The sequence below is a fragment of the Ornithorhynchus anatinus genome, chromosome X1, assembly GCF_004115215.2.
Source record: "Ornithorhynchus anatinus isolate Pmale09 chromosome X1, mOrnAna1.pri.v4, whole genome shotgun sequence".
Lineage (NCBI taxonomy): Eukaryota > Metazoa > Chordata > Mammalia > Monotremata > Ornithorhynchidae > Ornithorhynchus > Ornithorhynchus anatinus.
The window spans coordinates 60,738,422-60,751,794 of NC_041749.1; the positions used below are offsets into that span (position 1 = coordinate 60,738,422).

The window sequence follows — 13,373 nt, forward strand, 5'->3', positions numbered from 1 at the left end:
GTGCTTACTATGTGCCAAGCACTGTTCTAAGCGCTGGGGTAGACACAGGGGAATCAGGTTGTCCCACGTGGGGCTCACAGTCTTAATCCCCATTTTACAGATGAGGTAACTGAAGCACCGAGAAGTTAAGTGACTTTCAAGCAGGTCAGCTTTCAGTGACATTTATGGAAGTATATTGTAGTATATTTATGTTCAGTGCATTATATTGTTTAAAAATATATCAATTAATTAGGTAATTACCTGGTCTTCCAAGTAGGGACAGTCTTGGGGTCTCTGGCAAAATCATCATGAAATTAAGTACAGATTTAGGAGAGGAGCAAATGAGAAGAAGCAAGAAACTAGTCATCTTCATCTCTATTTCTGGTATAGAAGTAGTGGAGTGGATCTGGAAACCCTGGGCAGATCAGGGAAACCAGGGAAGCAGCATGGCCAAGTGGAAAGAGCACAGGCCTCACAGTCAGAGGACCTGGGTTCTAATCCCCCTCTAGACCGTAAGCTCATTGTGGGCAGGGAATGTGTCTGTTACATGATTATATTGTACTCTCCCAAGCGCTTAGTGCACACAGTAAATGCTCAATAAATATGATTGACTAATCCCATTCATTCAATTGTATTTATTGAGCTCTTACTATGTGCAGAGCACTATACTGATTGCTTGGGAGAGAACAATATAACAATAAATTCAAACATTCACTGCCCACACTGAGCTCCCTGCTCCACCACTTGTCTGCTGTGTGACCTGGGTAAGTCACTTAACTTCTCTATGCCTCAGTTACCTCATCAGTAAAATGGGAATTCCATATATGTTTTCTCTTAGATTCTGAGTCCCATTTGGACCTGATTGTCTTGTATCTACCCCAGTGCTTAGTACAGTGCTTGAAACACACTAAGCACTTAACAAATGCCACAAATATTATTATTATTATTATATTAAGGCCAAGGTGCCAGGCATTGTTTATTGCAGAATTTCCGTTTCATTAAAGGAATGTGAGGGTACCTGGAAGGCCTACATCTGCGGCCCCTGAAAACCATTTAGGTCATTTATGTCTTAAACTGCCTGTACTCCTAGCCCATAACATTGAAGTGCATCAAAGGCTTTAGGAAAATGATGTGCTCCAACCTCATTTATTGCAATTCTATACTAAAGGAATTAATGCTCCACCAACCCTTGTGCATCCTCCAAAGTGCCATTTTCCCCATTTTGAGTTAACGTAAACCTTGGGAAAATCTGAGTGCCTAAACCAAAAATAAGTCAAGGAGGAATCACATCCTGGTAACATTTTTCAGTTATTGCTGATGCATGTGACCCATTTTAAATCAGTGTATAGGTGGAAAGCAGACACTTGATTTTCTTCAGGTTCTTAAACAGCTTTATCCGTTTCTAATAAACCAGGAAAAATGAAAGGATACTATAAATTATACAAATTTTAAATGACATAATCGTATTTATTGAGTGCTTTACTTTGTGCAGGGCACTGTACTAAGTGCTTGAGAGAGTATAGCACAACAATATAACAGACACATAGTGTGCTCCAAGATCTGCAAGGTTTAATTATTAGCAAGTACAACTTTCAAACTGCTCCTGAAGGAAAAAATAGTGCCTACTGTTACTCTTTGCCATGATCAGCTTTTGTGAGGTACATCTTAAAAAAAGATTGTTGAGATTCTGTGAACTATACCTTAGTTGGTGATGATAATGAACAAATTATTCTGATAAATTAACTGTCTCTTTACAGTTCTCTGACACCATCCAGTGGCAGGAGGTTAGTGGTAAAATAATGCAGAAGTATTTTTGAAATCTAATTTCCACGGGCTCTTTGGAATGATTTCATTTTTAAATCTGTTCCCTTTAATTCTGAATGCATTAACATTTTTAAAGCATTTAGGGAGCATGCCGAGATCACATTGTAGCTGTGTATTTTTGTACAAATCAGATATCAGAAATTCTAAATCTCCAGAAACAGTAGATGATCAGTCATCTATGCATGTGTTTATTAAAGTGTTCATCATATTTATGAAGCCTTATTAAAAGGCTGCTTAGCATTTAATAAATATTAGTATATGTGTAAAACAGTTAAATGTGGTAAAGATACATTTCTGTTTCAATTAATTATGTACCCACCTACCTATAACTCTCTCTAATACTCTGCTGCTTAATTCACATTTCATTTCAGAGGAATTGTTGCAGAAAAATACAGGTTTATGATACTGGTTTCTATTCAGCCCTAACTGGAAAACCATGATTAGCATCTTGGTTGTTAGGTTAAAAAAAAGTTGATACACCTTGAATAATAATTAATAGTATTTTTTATAATAATTACAAATCATCATTTCTCTTTCTTTTTACTTATGCTGGATCTTTTCCCTTTTGAATTCCTTGCTCCTCCACCAGCCCCACTTGCCATTTCCCTTTTGAGCTGCTCATTGAATTGCCAGGAGGAGGAAAGACTTGAAATCTTCTGACAGGGATGTTTCGAACAAGTAGTAAATGCCTAGTTTGTCTTCATGCCTGCCTGCCCCTCCTCCCTGCCCCCCACCCCTTCCTTCTACCCCTCTTCAGAAACGACACCAGATATATCCTTCAAAACTGAGCTCTTAACATTTATAAAGCAGAGGCCAAGAATTAAAATGGAGTTCTAAAGCCATATATCTTGCCACACAAGTCTTCACTTTCCATGCCACTTTTACATAGAATTTTAGGGATGTGTGTGCATTTTTGTAGTTTCTGGAATGAAACACAGCTGAAGTTCTGAGTCTCATAGAAACTGCAGAGCACTGAGCATGCTCAATAATTAAGAGTATAATTGTAGTGTAACTGCAAATATAATTAAAAATCATTTTGAAAGGTTCAGAAATTATGAAGTAATTAGACATTTTGACATGGTAATGAACAGGGAATGAGAGTAGGAGAACCTGATGTTTCTAAAGAGAGAAATTCAATTCCCTTTTCAGCTGCAATCAGTTATCATATGTCCCCAGCAGTTTATATTTCACCTTTAGAACAAGTTGTCTGACTCCTGCACGAACCAATAGTGGCATGTTGAGTTGTGTGGCAGATTTTTAGAATGGTCATTCAGGCCATTTCTTAGAAGAAAGAGACCGAAATAAGAGGAGCATTTTGAGATTTGAAAGAGTACTGATAGCCTTTCCTTATTTTTTAACCTTCGAAAAAGTGAGTTTCAGGTATGCCCCCAGGTAGTCTAGCAAAATGAATTAATCACTGGTATGTTTTGAATGGTTACTGTCTGCAGAGCACTGTACTAAGCATTTAGGAATCAGTTGTATTTATTGAGTGCTTACTTTGTGCAGAGCACTGTACTAAGGGCTTGGGAGAGTACAATATAACAGTAGTAGGCAGGTTCCCTGCCCACAAGGAGCTTACAGTCCACGTGGGGAGAAAAACAATAAAATAGATTAGGGATAGGGGAAATAGTAGATTATAAGAACAGTTACATAAGAAATCTGGGACTGGGGTGAGTATAAAAGCATTTAGGCTTTTTTGCTTCATGTATAAAAAGTGAAATGGTAGAAAATTATTTTGAAGGTGGTTCTTATGAGTATGAGAACATTTAATTGATTTTGATCATTTGGGGTTCAAATACTAGGGGATCTGTAATCTCCAGGATGTGCATAAGAGAATCAGCGTGGCTTAGTGGATAGAACACAGGCCTGGGAGTCGGAAGGACATAGGTTCTAATCCTTTCTCAGTCACTTGTCTGCTGTGTGACCTTTGGCAAGTCACTTCACTCTCTGGGTCTCAGTTCACTCATCTATAAAGTGGGGGTGAAGACTCTGAGCCCCACCTGGGACAGAGACTGTGTCCAACCCAGTTCGTATACACCCCAGCACTTAGTACAGTGCCTGGCACATAGTAAGCACTTAACGAATACCACAATCATCATCATTATTATATTTGAGCAATTTAGAAATTACTAGCAATGTGCCTTCTGAAGTGCAGACCATTTTCAAGAATGTCTAGAAATCCCAGGGTGTCTACTACCATAGGAGTAACAGAGATGGCAGTCTCCACAGGCTACGAGTCCAGGAGTCAGTGATTTTGAGGGTAGGGTGTTTTAATATCAAGGGAAAGGGATGATGGAAAGGAGATTTTTGGTATGGAATGAATCAATCAATCATATTATTGAGCACTTACTGTGTGCAGAGCACTGTACTATGCTTGGGAAAGGACAATATAACAGACATATTCCCTGCCCACAACGAGCTTACAGTCTAGAGAGGAGTTTACAGTCTAGATTAGACTTATTGGAGCCTGAATGAGTCAAATCCTGGATGGACTGAAGAATACCTGGGAATTTCTTTGTGCTGTATCTCATTCAGGAGTCATAAGGGCATATTGGAAAGAAGGAAGGAAGATCTGGAGTATTCAAAGAGGTAACTGAGATTGGAGGGGAAACTAGGAGCAAGGATTGGCAATTTCTTTAGTAGAGATGAGAGAGCAGGTGCAGAACCTGCCATGAAAATGAATAATTATAAGAATTATGATTGTTAAATTGTTAATTACATATGAAGAGCTGGAGTGGATTCAAGATAATCAGGCCAGACACAATCCCTGCCCCACATGGGCATTACAGTCTAAAGGGGAGGGGGAGGACAGTTATTTAATCCCCACGAGAAGCAGTGTGGCCTAGGGGAAAGAGCATGGTCCTGGGAGTCAGAGGACCTGGGTTGTAATTCTGGCTGTGACTTGGCTGCTGAGTGACCTTGGGTAAGTCACTTAACTTCTCTGTACCTCAGTTTCCTTATCTGTAAAATGGGGATGTGAGCCCTATGTGGGATGGGGATTGTGTCCAACCTGATTATCTTGTAGCTACCCCAGCTCTTATTACAGTGCTTGTCACATAAGTACATAACAAATACCACATTTATCATTGCAAATTTAAAAATCATAGAATCTCTGGTTGAAAAAGCTAGCTCATTCTCTAAAATTTGGCCTATTTTTTAATGCTATTTGTTAAGTGCTTACTGTGTGTCAGACACCATACTAAGTGCTGGGATAGATAAAAGCTACTCAGGTGGGACACAGTCCATGTTCCATGTGAGGTTCACAGTCTCAATCCCTATTTTACAGATGAGGTAACTGAGGCACAGAGAAGTAAAGTTAGTTGCTCAAGGTCACACAGCAAATAAGTGGTGGGGCCGGAATTATAACCCAGGTCCTCTAACTCCCAGGCTAATGCTCTGTCCAAATTTATTGAATCCAAAATTAGGCTGCTCTGCTGATCCAGCATGGTTTAGTGGTTAGAGCATAGGCCTGGGAGTCAGAAGGACCTGGGTTCTAATTTCAGCTCTGCCACTTGTCTGCTGTGTGACCTTGGGTAAGTCACTTCACAAAGAAGTGAATTCTTTGTGCCCCACCTCATCTGTAAAACAATAATAGTAATAATTATGGTACTTGTTGAACACTTCCTATGTAGCTAGCACTTTTCTAAACTCTCTAATAGGTACAAGCTAATCAGGTTGGAGACAGGCCCTGTCCTACAAGGGGCTCACACTCTTAATTCCCATTTTACAGATGATATAACAGGCCCAGAAAATAATAATAATAATGATGGTATTTGTAAGCACTTGCTTTGTGCCAAGTACTGTACTAAGTGCTGAGGGGAGTACAAGCAAATTGGCTTGGACACAGTCCCTGTGTCACTTGGGCCTAACAGTCTCAGTCCCCATTTTACAGATAAGGTGACTGAGGCACAGAGAAGTGAAGTGACTTACCCAAGGTCACACAGCAGGCATGTAGTGGAGCTGGGATAAGAACCCATGTCCTTCTGACTCCCAGCCCTATGCTCTACCCACTAAGCCATGCTGCTTCTCTAAAATGGGGATTAAGACTGAACTCTATGAGGGATATGGACTGTGTCCAACCTAATTGCTTTATATCTACCCCAGCACTTAGAACAGTACCTGGCACATAATACTGTAAAACATAAACACAAGTACCATAAAACAGAAAACTGCCCTTCTGTCAACATGACACTTTCAGAAAACAGGCCTGAGCATACTACATAAGCTTAGTTAATTCCTTCCAGGGAATAGTGAATGTGATCACTATAAGAGATTGGTTCAGAAAGCCAGTTCTGTTGTTGCTTTAATGAATAATGTGCTATGGGATGTGAGTGACATTCAGTTCTCTTTTAACTAATCTGGTCTCATTTAAGCAGGACTGTGCCTCTGATATGATTTTGATGGTGTGAATCACATGTTTCCCTGACAAGTCTCTTTTCATTTACAGCATTTTTCATAAGTCTGAGTATTCCTTTGCCTACATTTTGAAGTGTTTGTCTACAAATGGAGCATTTCTTCCAAATAGATAAGCTATCTTAAAGTAATATTTTGTATTTAATATTTCTCTGGGCTCAAAATGCCATCATTTTTTACCAATAATTTTCAATTTGTACATTATGTATCAACTCAACTTCAAACACTGTGTATAGCTGCAGAATCCTGGAAACTACATTGATAGAGAAACTGACCTAGTGGAAAGAGCATGGGCTTGGAAATCAGAGGTCATGGGTTCTAATCCTAGCTCCGCCACTTGTCTGCTGTGTGATCTTGGGCAAGCCGCTTAGCTTCTCTGTGCCTCAGTTACCTCATCTATAAAATGAGGATTAAGCCTGTGAGCCCCACATGGGACAACCTGATTAGCTTGTATTTACCCCAGCACTTAGAACAGTGCTTGGCATATAGTAAGCACTTAATAAAATGCCATTATCAACATCATCATCAACTAGGTAGAGGGTTGCTTTTTTGAACAGAGGTTGCCATTTTCCCCTTTTTTTCCCATTTGAACAGTAGTTAAGGGAGCTCTACTTTTTGCTTTTATTTTAAATCCTTTAATTCCTTTAACAACATCTAATAAAAGCATCCTTGAATATACTCTTCAATTTCATTATTGTGACCTTCCTGTTTTCATCACTCCTTTCTAGGGACTAATGTGCATGAAGCTCACCGTATCTTGAACGACAGTGGACTCCCTATTACTTCCGCCAATGACTTGGAGGATGCAGCTAAAAAGGTGGTAGCTAGTGTGACACAACAGTGATGCCTGTGAATTAATCCTGTGGCAAAAGAAGTCCATCTCACAGAAAACAAAAGGTTTCAGTAGTTTGGAGAAAATGATTTAGTATGTGTGCAATCACAGTAGTGCTGATTTGATGCAATTGACAAAAAAGAGAAAATATTCAGTCTAAACCTTTAGAATTGGGAGTCCTAATAAAATAATTTACAATGTTTACAGGTTATTTTGCAAATGCTGACCACTTTTCCCTGAATTTCCTTCATTTCCTGTTGAGTTTTGCATTGATTCTAGTGGTGGCAGCCTTTGTAGCAGAATGCTGGTACCTCTGGTAGAAAAAGTAGCCCAGGTTCACTTGAAAAGCTTCAGATGGGAATCATCTAATTGCTGACTTAACAGTAAGACTCTTCATTCTAGCCAAAATCAGACATGAATATATTTGCCTCAGATGATTTTGTCACTGTCAGGATGAGGCAGCGAAAACTTCCAAAGTAGAAATGCTCAACAAGATTAGGCCGGACAGTGGTTTTTACAAGATTAGCAATTTCAACAGATGTTGGTATATTTTCTTCCAGTTTTTTTTCTCCCAGAAAATACAGGTCATGCCACATAATTGCTTTGTGTCGTATGCCTTAATATGGATTGTGATCTATCCACCCTTTGTTTTAGAACCCAAAAGTATACCTCACTCTAGAAAAAGCAAATTGAAGACCCTATTTGTGACTGTGGTGGTTGACTTGCTACCATTCTTTTGTCTTCAACTGAAGTCTGATTCTGGTGAAAATGTGTTTTATTAATTAGAGGCAAAGTATAAAATTTTTGAAGGTGACAGTTCCTTAAGACCATCTTTGGTTGTGTTAACCTACTTGAGGAAAAAACAAACTACTGCTACTTGATTTTCAGTGTTGAGAATGTGACCTGTATTAACAATACCATCCTCATGTTGTGGGGGGATTTAAATTTGATTTTTAATGAAATATTTGCAAATGTTTATATCTGTTACAAAAATTGAATAAAATCCTATATTACATAGACCAGAGTAGAGATTGTTTCTGTTTCCTTTTCATTCTTGCTCTTTTTCTCCCTTAACCAAACAATTCCTAAACATGTATAGAAAGTCACAACATTTGGGAAGTGTATATTGGTTCATATCATTGCATAGGATAACTATTTTAAAATCTTATCATGAAATTGCCCTAAAAAGATTAACAGTTACATGCCATTCAGAGATCCAAAGCAAATAGCATTGCAAAAGACTAATTGAGCAGACTAAATGAACTTCAGTATGGTTAATACTGAAAAGAAGAAAGGGCACCAAATCTTTTAGCTCAATAATGTTTTATTATTTAACAGCAGAGAATTTTCTAATTACCCAAAGGGGACTTGTGTACTCCCCTGTAAACTTTTCCAGTTTACCAATGGTTCTTACTTTGTGCTTTTCTTCTGTGGAATAAGGTATACATTTCATATATTTTTCATTTTGTTCCTACAAGGACTTTGTACAGTAATAAAGAACATTATTTTAGACTTCTCACTGAGGATAAATCATTATTTGGTCTAAGCAAGTGGCCTGGCAAATGATAAAGCAATGATTCTGAAATGTGATATGTCCTAAGCCCTCCCATGTGCTAATCACCTCTCAGGATCAGAATTTCTGTGCCTTTGAGAAGGGGAAGAGCTGTGGTTACATTTTTCCTCTGTTTCGCCCAAGAGAGGAGCAATCTGGGAGGAAGAGACAAGGAATGAGGTTATAAGAAGAGAGGCTGGGAGAGGTGCAAACAAATAGGAGAAGAGGAATGTGGCAGTGATTGTGCTGGTCTTATTGCCACTATCTCCATAATACATCTCTTCCCATTTCTGGCCTCTCTGACCCCTGTGATGATCCTCTATAACAGGGGAGACCAAGCGTCATGAACTGAAGAACCGCCATCTAAATTTGTAATATGTCCAAGAGCTGCAGTTCCCTTCCCCACAACACCAAAAAAAAAGTATTTAGTTAAAATTCCTGCTTGCTGTTCCAGACAGGAGGGTGGCAGCTGGTAATAAGAGGTGGTGAGCAGATGTGTCCGGAGGGTTGGCAAGGACAGCAGTGAGCAAGATATAGTGAGGTGAAGAGATGGTGCTGGGTGTTAATAGCTGCCCAGAATCCAATGGTCTCTGCCATCCAGGTGTTCTTTAAAGTTGGGGAAGCACATTGATGTGTTCTGATGCTCATTCTATCAGATCACTCAAGACTAAAGACTGGAAGCTGTGGTCACTTGGGACCAGGAACTGGAACCTGTGTTTCCTTCCCTCTTAGTACCATGGATGGGAAGACATGGTCACTCAGGACCTGGAACTGGAACCTGCATTGTTTTCAGGATTGGAGATTAGTAACTGTGATCACTTAGGACCTGGGCCTGGAAATTATGGTCATTCTGGACCAGGGCCTGGAACCTGCATTCTGTCAGGATCAGGGACTGGGACTTACATTCTCATAGGATCAGAAACTGGAAGCAGCCAGGAACAGGAACTTGAAGCTGCAGACCTGAGACCCACCATGACCTCCTGACCCCAATCTCTGTTCAGTCTGACCCTGTCCTTTCTCTCTCTTATCCCAAACTATCCCTCCCTAGCAATGCCTTCTGTCACCTCATCTCCATCCACCCCATGGTCCTGTCAAGAAGCCTATGGAATTCCCATTCCATCATGGACAAACTCCCCATCACCCCTGGACCTCTTCCTAACACAGTCTCTGCTCTTCGTTGCCATCACGAGACCAGGCTCACTCCAGATGATTCCGTCTCCCCTGCTGCTTTCTCCCAAGGGGACCTCTCCTGACTCGTGACTACAGGAGTCTAGCAACTGACTGGAAAAAGTAGCAAATGTGATATTTGCACATTTTTGTTTTTACGTACCATAGGAACTTGATGAACCAAAAAAGTCACTTGGCCAATCAAATTTCCTTTCCATTTAATTTAATTGTGTCCTTCATCCTTCAGAAGGGTACTTTGTAAATGAACCTTTTAGGGATTCATTATGTACTATTCTTAATGAACTTCACTGGGTCATGGATTACTAAATAAGGAAAAGGGATATTAAATGTACAGGTATGTGTACCCACCCAACAGTTAAAGTAACCTAACATTGTTACCTAGTTTGATTTCATTTGAAATTTACAAAATACTGATGAAGCCAATGAATTGTTTTTGTAGTATGTTTGTGAGGATATTTCCTCACACTTCTGTTATAAATCAGTTTAATCAAAGAATTGATCAATGGTATATATTGAGCACTTACTGTGCGCAGAACACTGTATAAGTGCTTGGAAGAGTACGATTCAGTTAGTAATCCTGATCCCTGCCCTCTAGGACCTTACAATCTATAACAGGTTTATTTATGTAAATTATATATTTTGATGTGTATTTTGTAACATTTCAATTATTTTCAGTACCCTTATAATGGAGAATCGATGTGTTGAAAAGAACATGCAGTGGTTGTGTGAAAATTAAACATCTCTAGACTGTGCGGTAAGATTAGACCAAGAGTTGGGTTTTATTCTCAGCTCTTACTAAAAAACTTTTAGAGTCCTGGCTCCTACTAGTAACTTAGAATGGGTCTAGTAAAAATGCATTAATATTTGAAAAGAATTGATGTTCTCTGGTAAAAGGTCAGGAATTTCCAACTGTAAGACTATATTTGGAACCACTATGGTTTATCATGCCCTTTTAAAATCATTTTTATTTAGTTTTGTATTGTCTTGCTGAAAGGAAGTTCCTGACTTTAAAGGAGTTACCCAGGTCTAGGTACTTGAAAAATTCTTTAAATTTCTATTGCAATTTAGAAAGCTTTGATATTTTCATTATAGATGATGGGATTAGTAATTTTTAAAAATACTTTTTGAGGGACTCTCCACCCCAGAGCTTAGTATAGTGCCTGGAACATAGTAAGTGCTTAACAAATACCACAATTATCCATTAATATTAAAATATTTTCATTAATTTTTCAGTGATTAGATGTCCTATTAAAAAAACTAGAATGTTTCTAGAAGTACATTATTGTCTCCGCTTCAATGAGGTGAATGGCGATGAGTTCCATTCTCAAATTGAAAAAGTCCAATTTCTGCCCTTGAATATTTTTAAACAGATCAGCTACCCCTCACAATTCTTAAGAATGTAATGGGTTTTGTCAGAGTTAAATCCAGACTAAGAACAGAAGTCTATGTTTAGCTTGGTATTATAAAAATGGGTATGTTTCATAGATCATTTGGGCATTTGGGTATATACAGGGAGAAAAATTTTAGGATTTTTTTTTAACCTGATTTCTACTCCCTAAATCATTCTTTAAAAAATTGTCATTTTTTAAGTGTCATATATATTTCTTGGGGAGTTAATAATAATAGTAATAATGGTATTTGTTAAGTGCTTACTATGTGCCAAGCACTGTTCTAGGTGCTGGGCTAGATACAAGATAATCAGATTGTCCCACATGGGACTCACAGTCTTAACCCCCCATTTTACAGATGAGGTAACTGAGTCACAGAGAAGTTAAGTGACTTGCCCAAGGTCACACAGAAGACAAGTGGCAGAGGGGGGATAGAATCCACGACCTCTGACTCCCAAGCCCGTGCTCTTTCCACTAAGCCACACTTCACCCCTCCCTCAGCTCCGCAGCACTTCTGTACATGTCCATAATTTATTTGTTTATATTAATGTCTTTATCAGCCGCTAGGCCGTAAATTCACTGTTCGCAGGGAATGTGTCTATTTTGTTGCTGCAAGACAAACCAAGATGTTTACAAACTACAAAATTCACAAAATACAGTGTTGTCTTGCACTCTACCAAGTACTTAGTACAGTGTTGTGCATATGGTAAGCACTCAGTAAATGTGATTGATTGATTGTGGTATTTCACATGACCTAATTATCTGAGTAGGCCTACTTAGAAATTCACTGTTGACCCCAAAAAGAGAAGGAATTTTAAAAATGCCCTAAAAAATGCCTGCCTTTCTCAGTTGAAGCAGGTTAACAGGATTTAACCTTGTGGTGCTTTAACCAATAGAAAATTAACAAATGCAACTAAAGTAACCTTTGTGTCCTGGAACATCAATTTGACACGTGAGACTGACTACAGAGGTTGGTTCAAATAGAAAACTGGCACTTGCTGCACATGAATTGGCTATACAAAAACCAGACACTATGATACAGTAAAGCTTATAGAGACGGATCATAGATACACCTTTGCTGGAGAAACCTTCCTTCTTTGGATTTATGTCTTTCAGCATGGACTAGTGGAAAGAGGATGGACCTGGTTTGTTTTTACAGTATTTGCTAAGCACTATGTGCCAGGCACTGTATTAATCACTTGGGTAGGTACAAGCTAATCAGTTTGGACATAGTCCATGCTCCACATGGGGCTCACAATATTAATCACATTTTACAGGTGAGGTAACTGAGGCACAGAAAAGTTATGTGAGTTCCCCAGAGTCACCCAGCAGTCAAGTGGTGGAACCGGGATTAGAAGCCAGGTCCTTCTGACTCCCAGGCCCATGCTTTATCCTCTAGGCCACCCTGTTCTCATTCCAGCTCTACCGCTGGCCTGCTGTGTGGCCTTGGGCAAGTCACTTCTTTGTGCCTCAGTTTCCTCATCTGCAAAATGGGGATTCAATTCCCATTCTCCTCCTACTTAGACTGTGAGCCCCATCTGGAACAGAGACTACGTCTCACCTGATTACCTTGTGTCTACTCCCGCACTACCGTGGAAGAAGGCAATGGTAAACCACTTCTGTATTTTTTAACCAAGAAAACTCTAGGGATAAAGTTCATAATGTCGCTATGAATCGGAAACAACTCAACAGCATATGATGACGATGACTCCCTCACTTAAAACAGTGCTCGACACATAGTAAAGCGCTTAACAAATACCACAGTTATTATTTCAAAAGTTGCAATCAGGCCAGAGGCTTAAGTGGCTGACTGAAGACCCTATCCCTGCTTCTAAAGCAAAAACACTGTTACCATCCTCAGTGCATATTCCCCCAAAGTGATGAATACCAATGAAGAGAAGTATGAATTCTCTAAGATTCAGTGGAGTCATACCAAATGGAACAAAGTGATCATCATGGCGGATTTCAATCCACAGGTGGGTAGTGATGCTAAAGTGAGGAAAGTTAAGCTTGGTAAGCTAAATGGCAAGAGTCTACCCCTTCTCAGTCAGTGTGATGTTTGTAATGAAAAAAGCAATATAACTAAGTGGAAAGTGTGGTGAGACTGGGAATCAGGAGCCTTGGATTCCAATCCCAAATCTGCTACTGGCCTGCTGTGTGACAGTGAACCACAGTCACTTAAGCATTCTGTGTCTAT

The 13,373-nt window shown here is 39.3% G+C and overlaps 1 protein-coding gene across 1 annotated transcript in view; it reads left to right on the top strand.

Moving 5' to 3' along the window:
* Positions 1–8,072, top strand: part of SUCLG2 (succinate-CoA ligase GDP-forming subunit beta) — a 251,627-nt gene extending 243,555 nt beyond the window's left edge. The window contains exon 11 of the mRNA XM_029050832.2: positions 6,945–8,072. Coding sequence (XP_028906665.1) covers positions 6,945–7,060 — 116 coding nt within the window. The 3' untranslated portion in view covers positions 7,061–8,072. The remainder of the gene's footprint in view (positions 1–6,944) is intronic.
* The last annotated feature ends 5,301 nt before the right edge of the window (positions 8,073–13,373 follow it).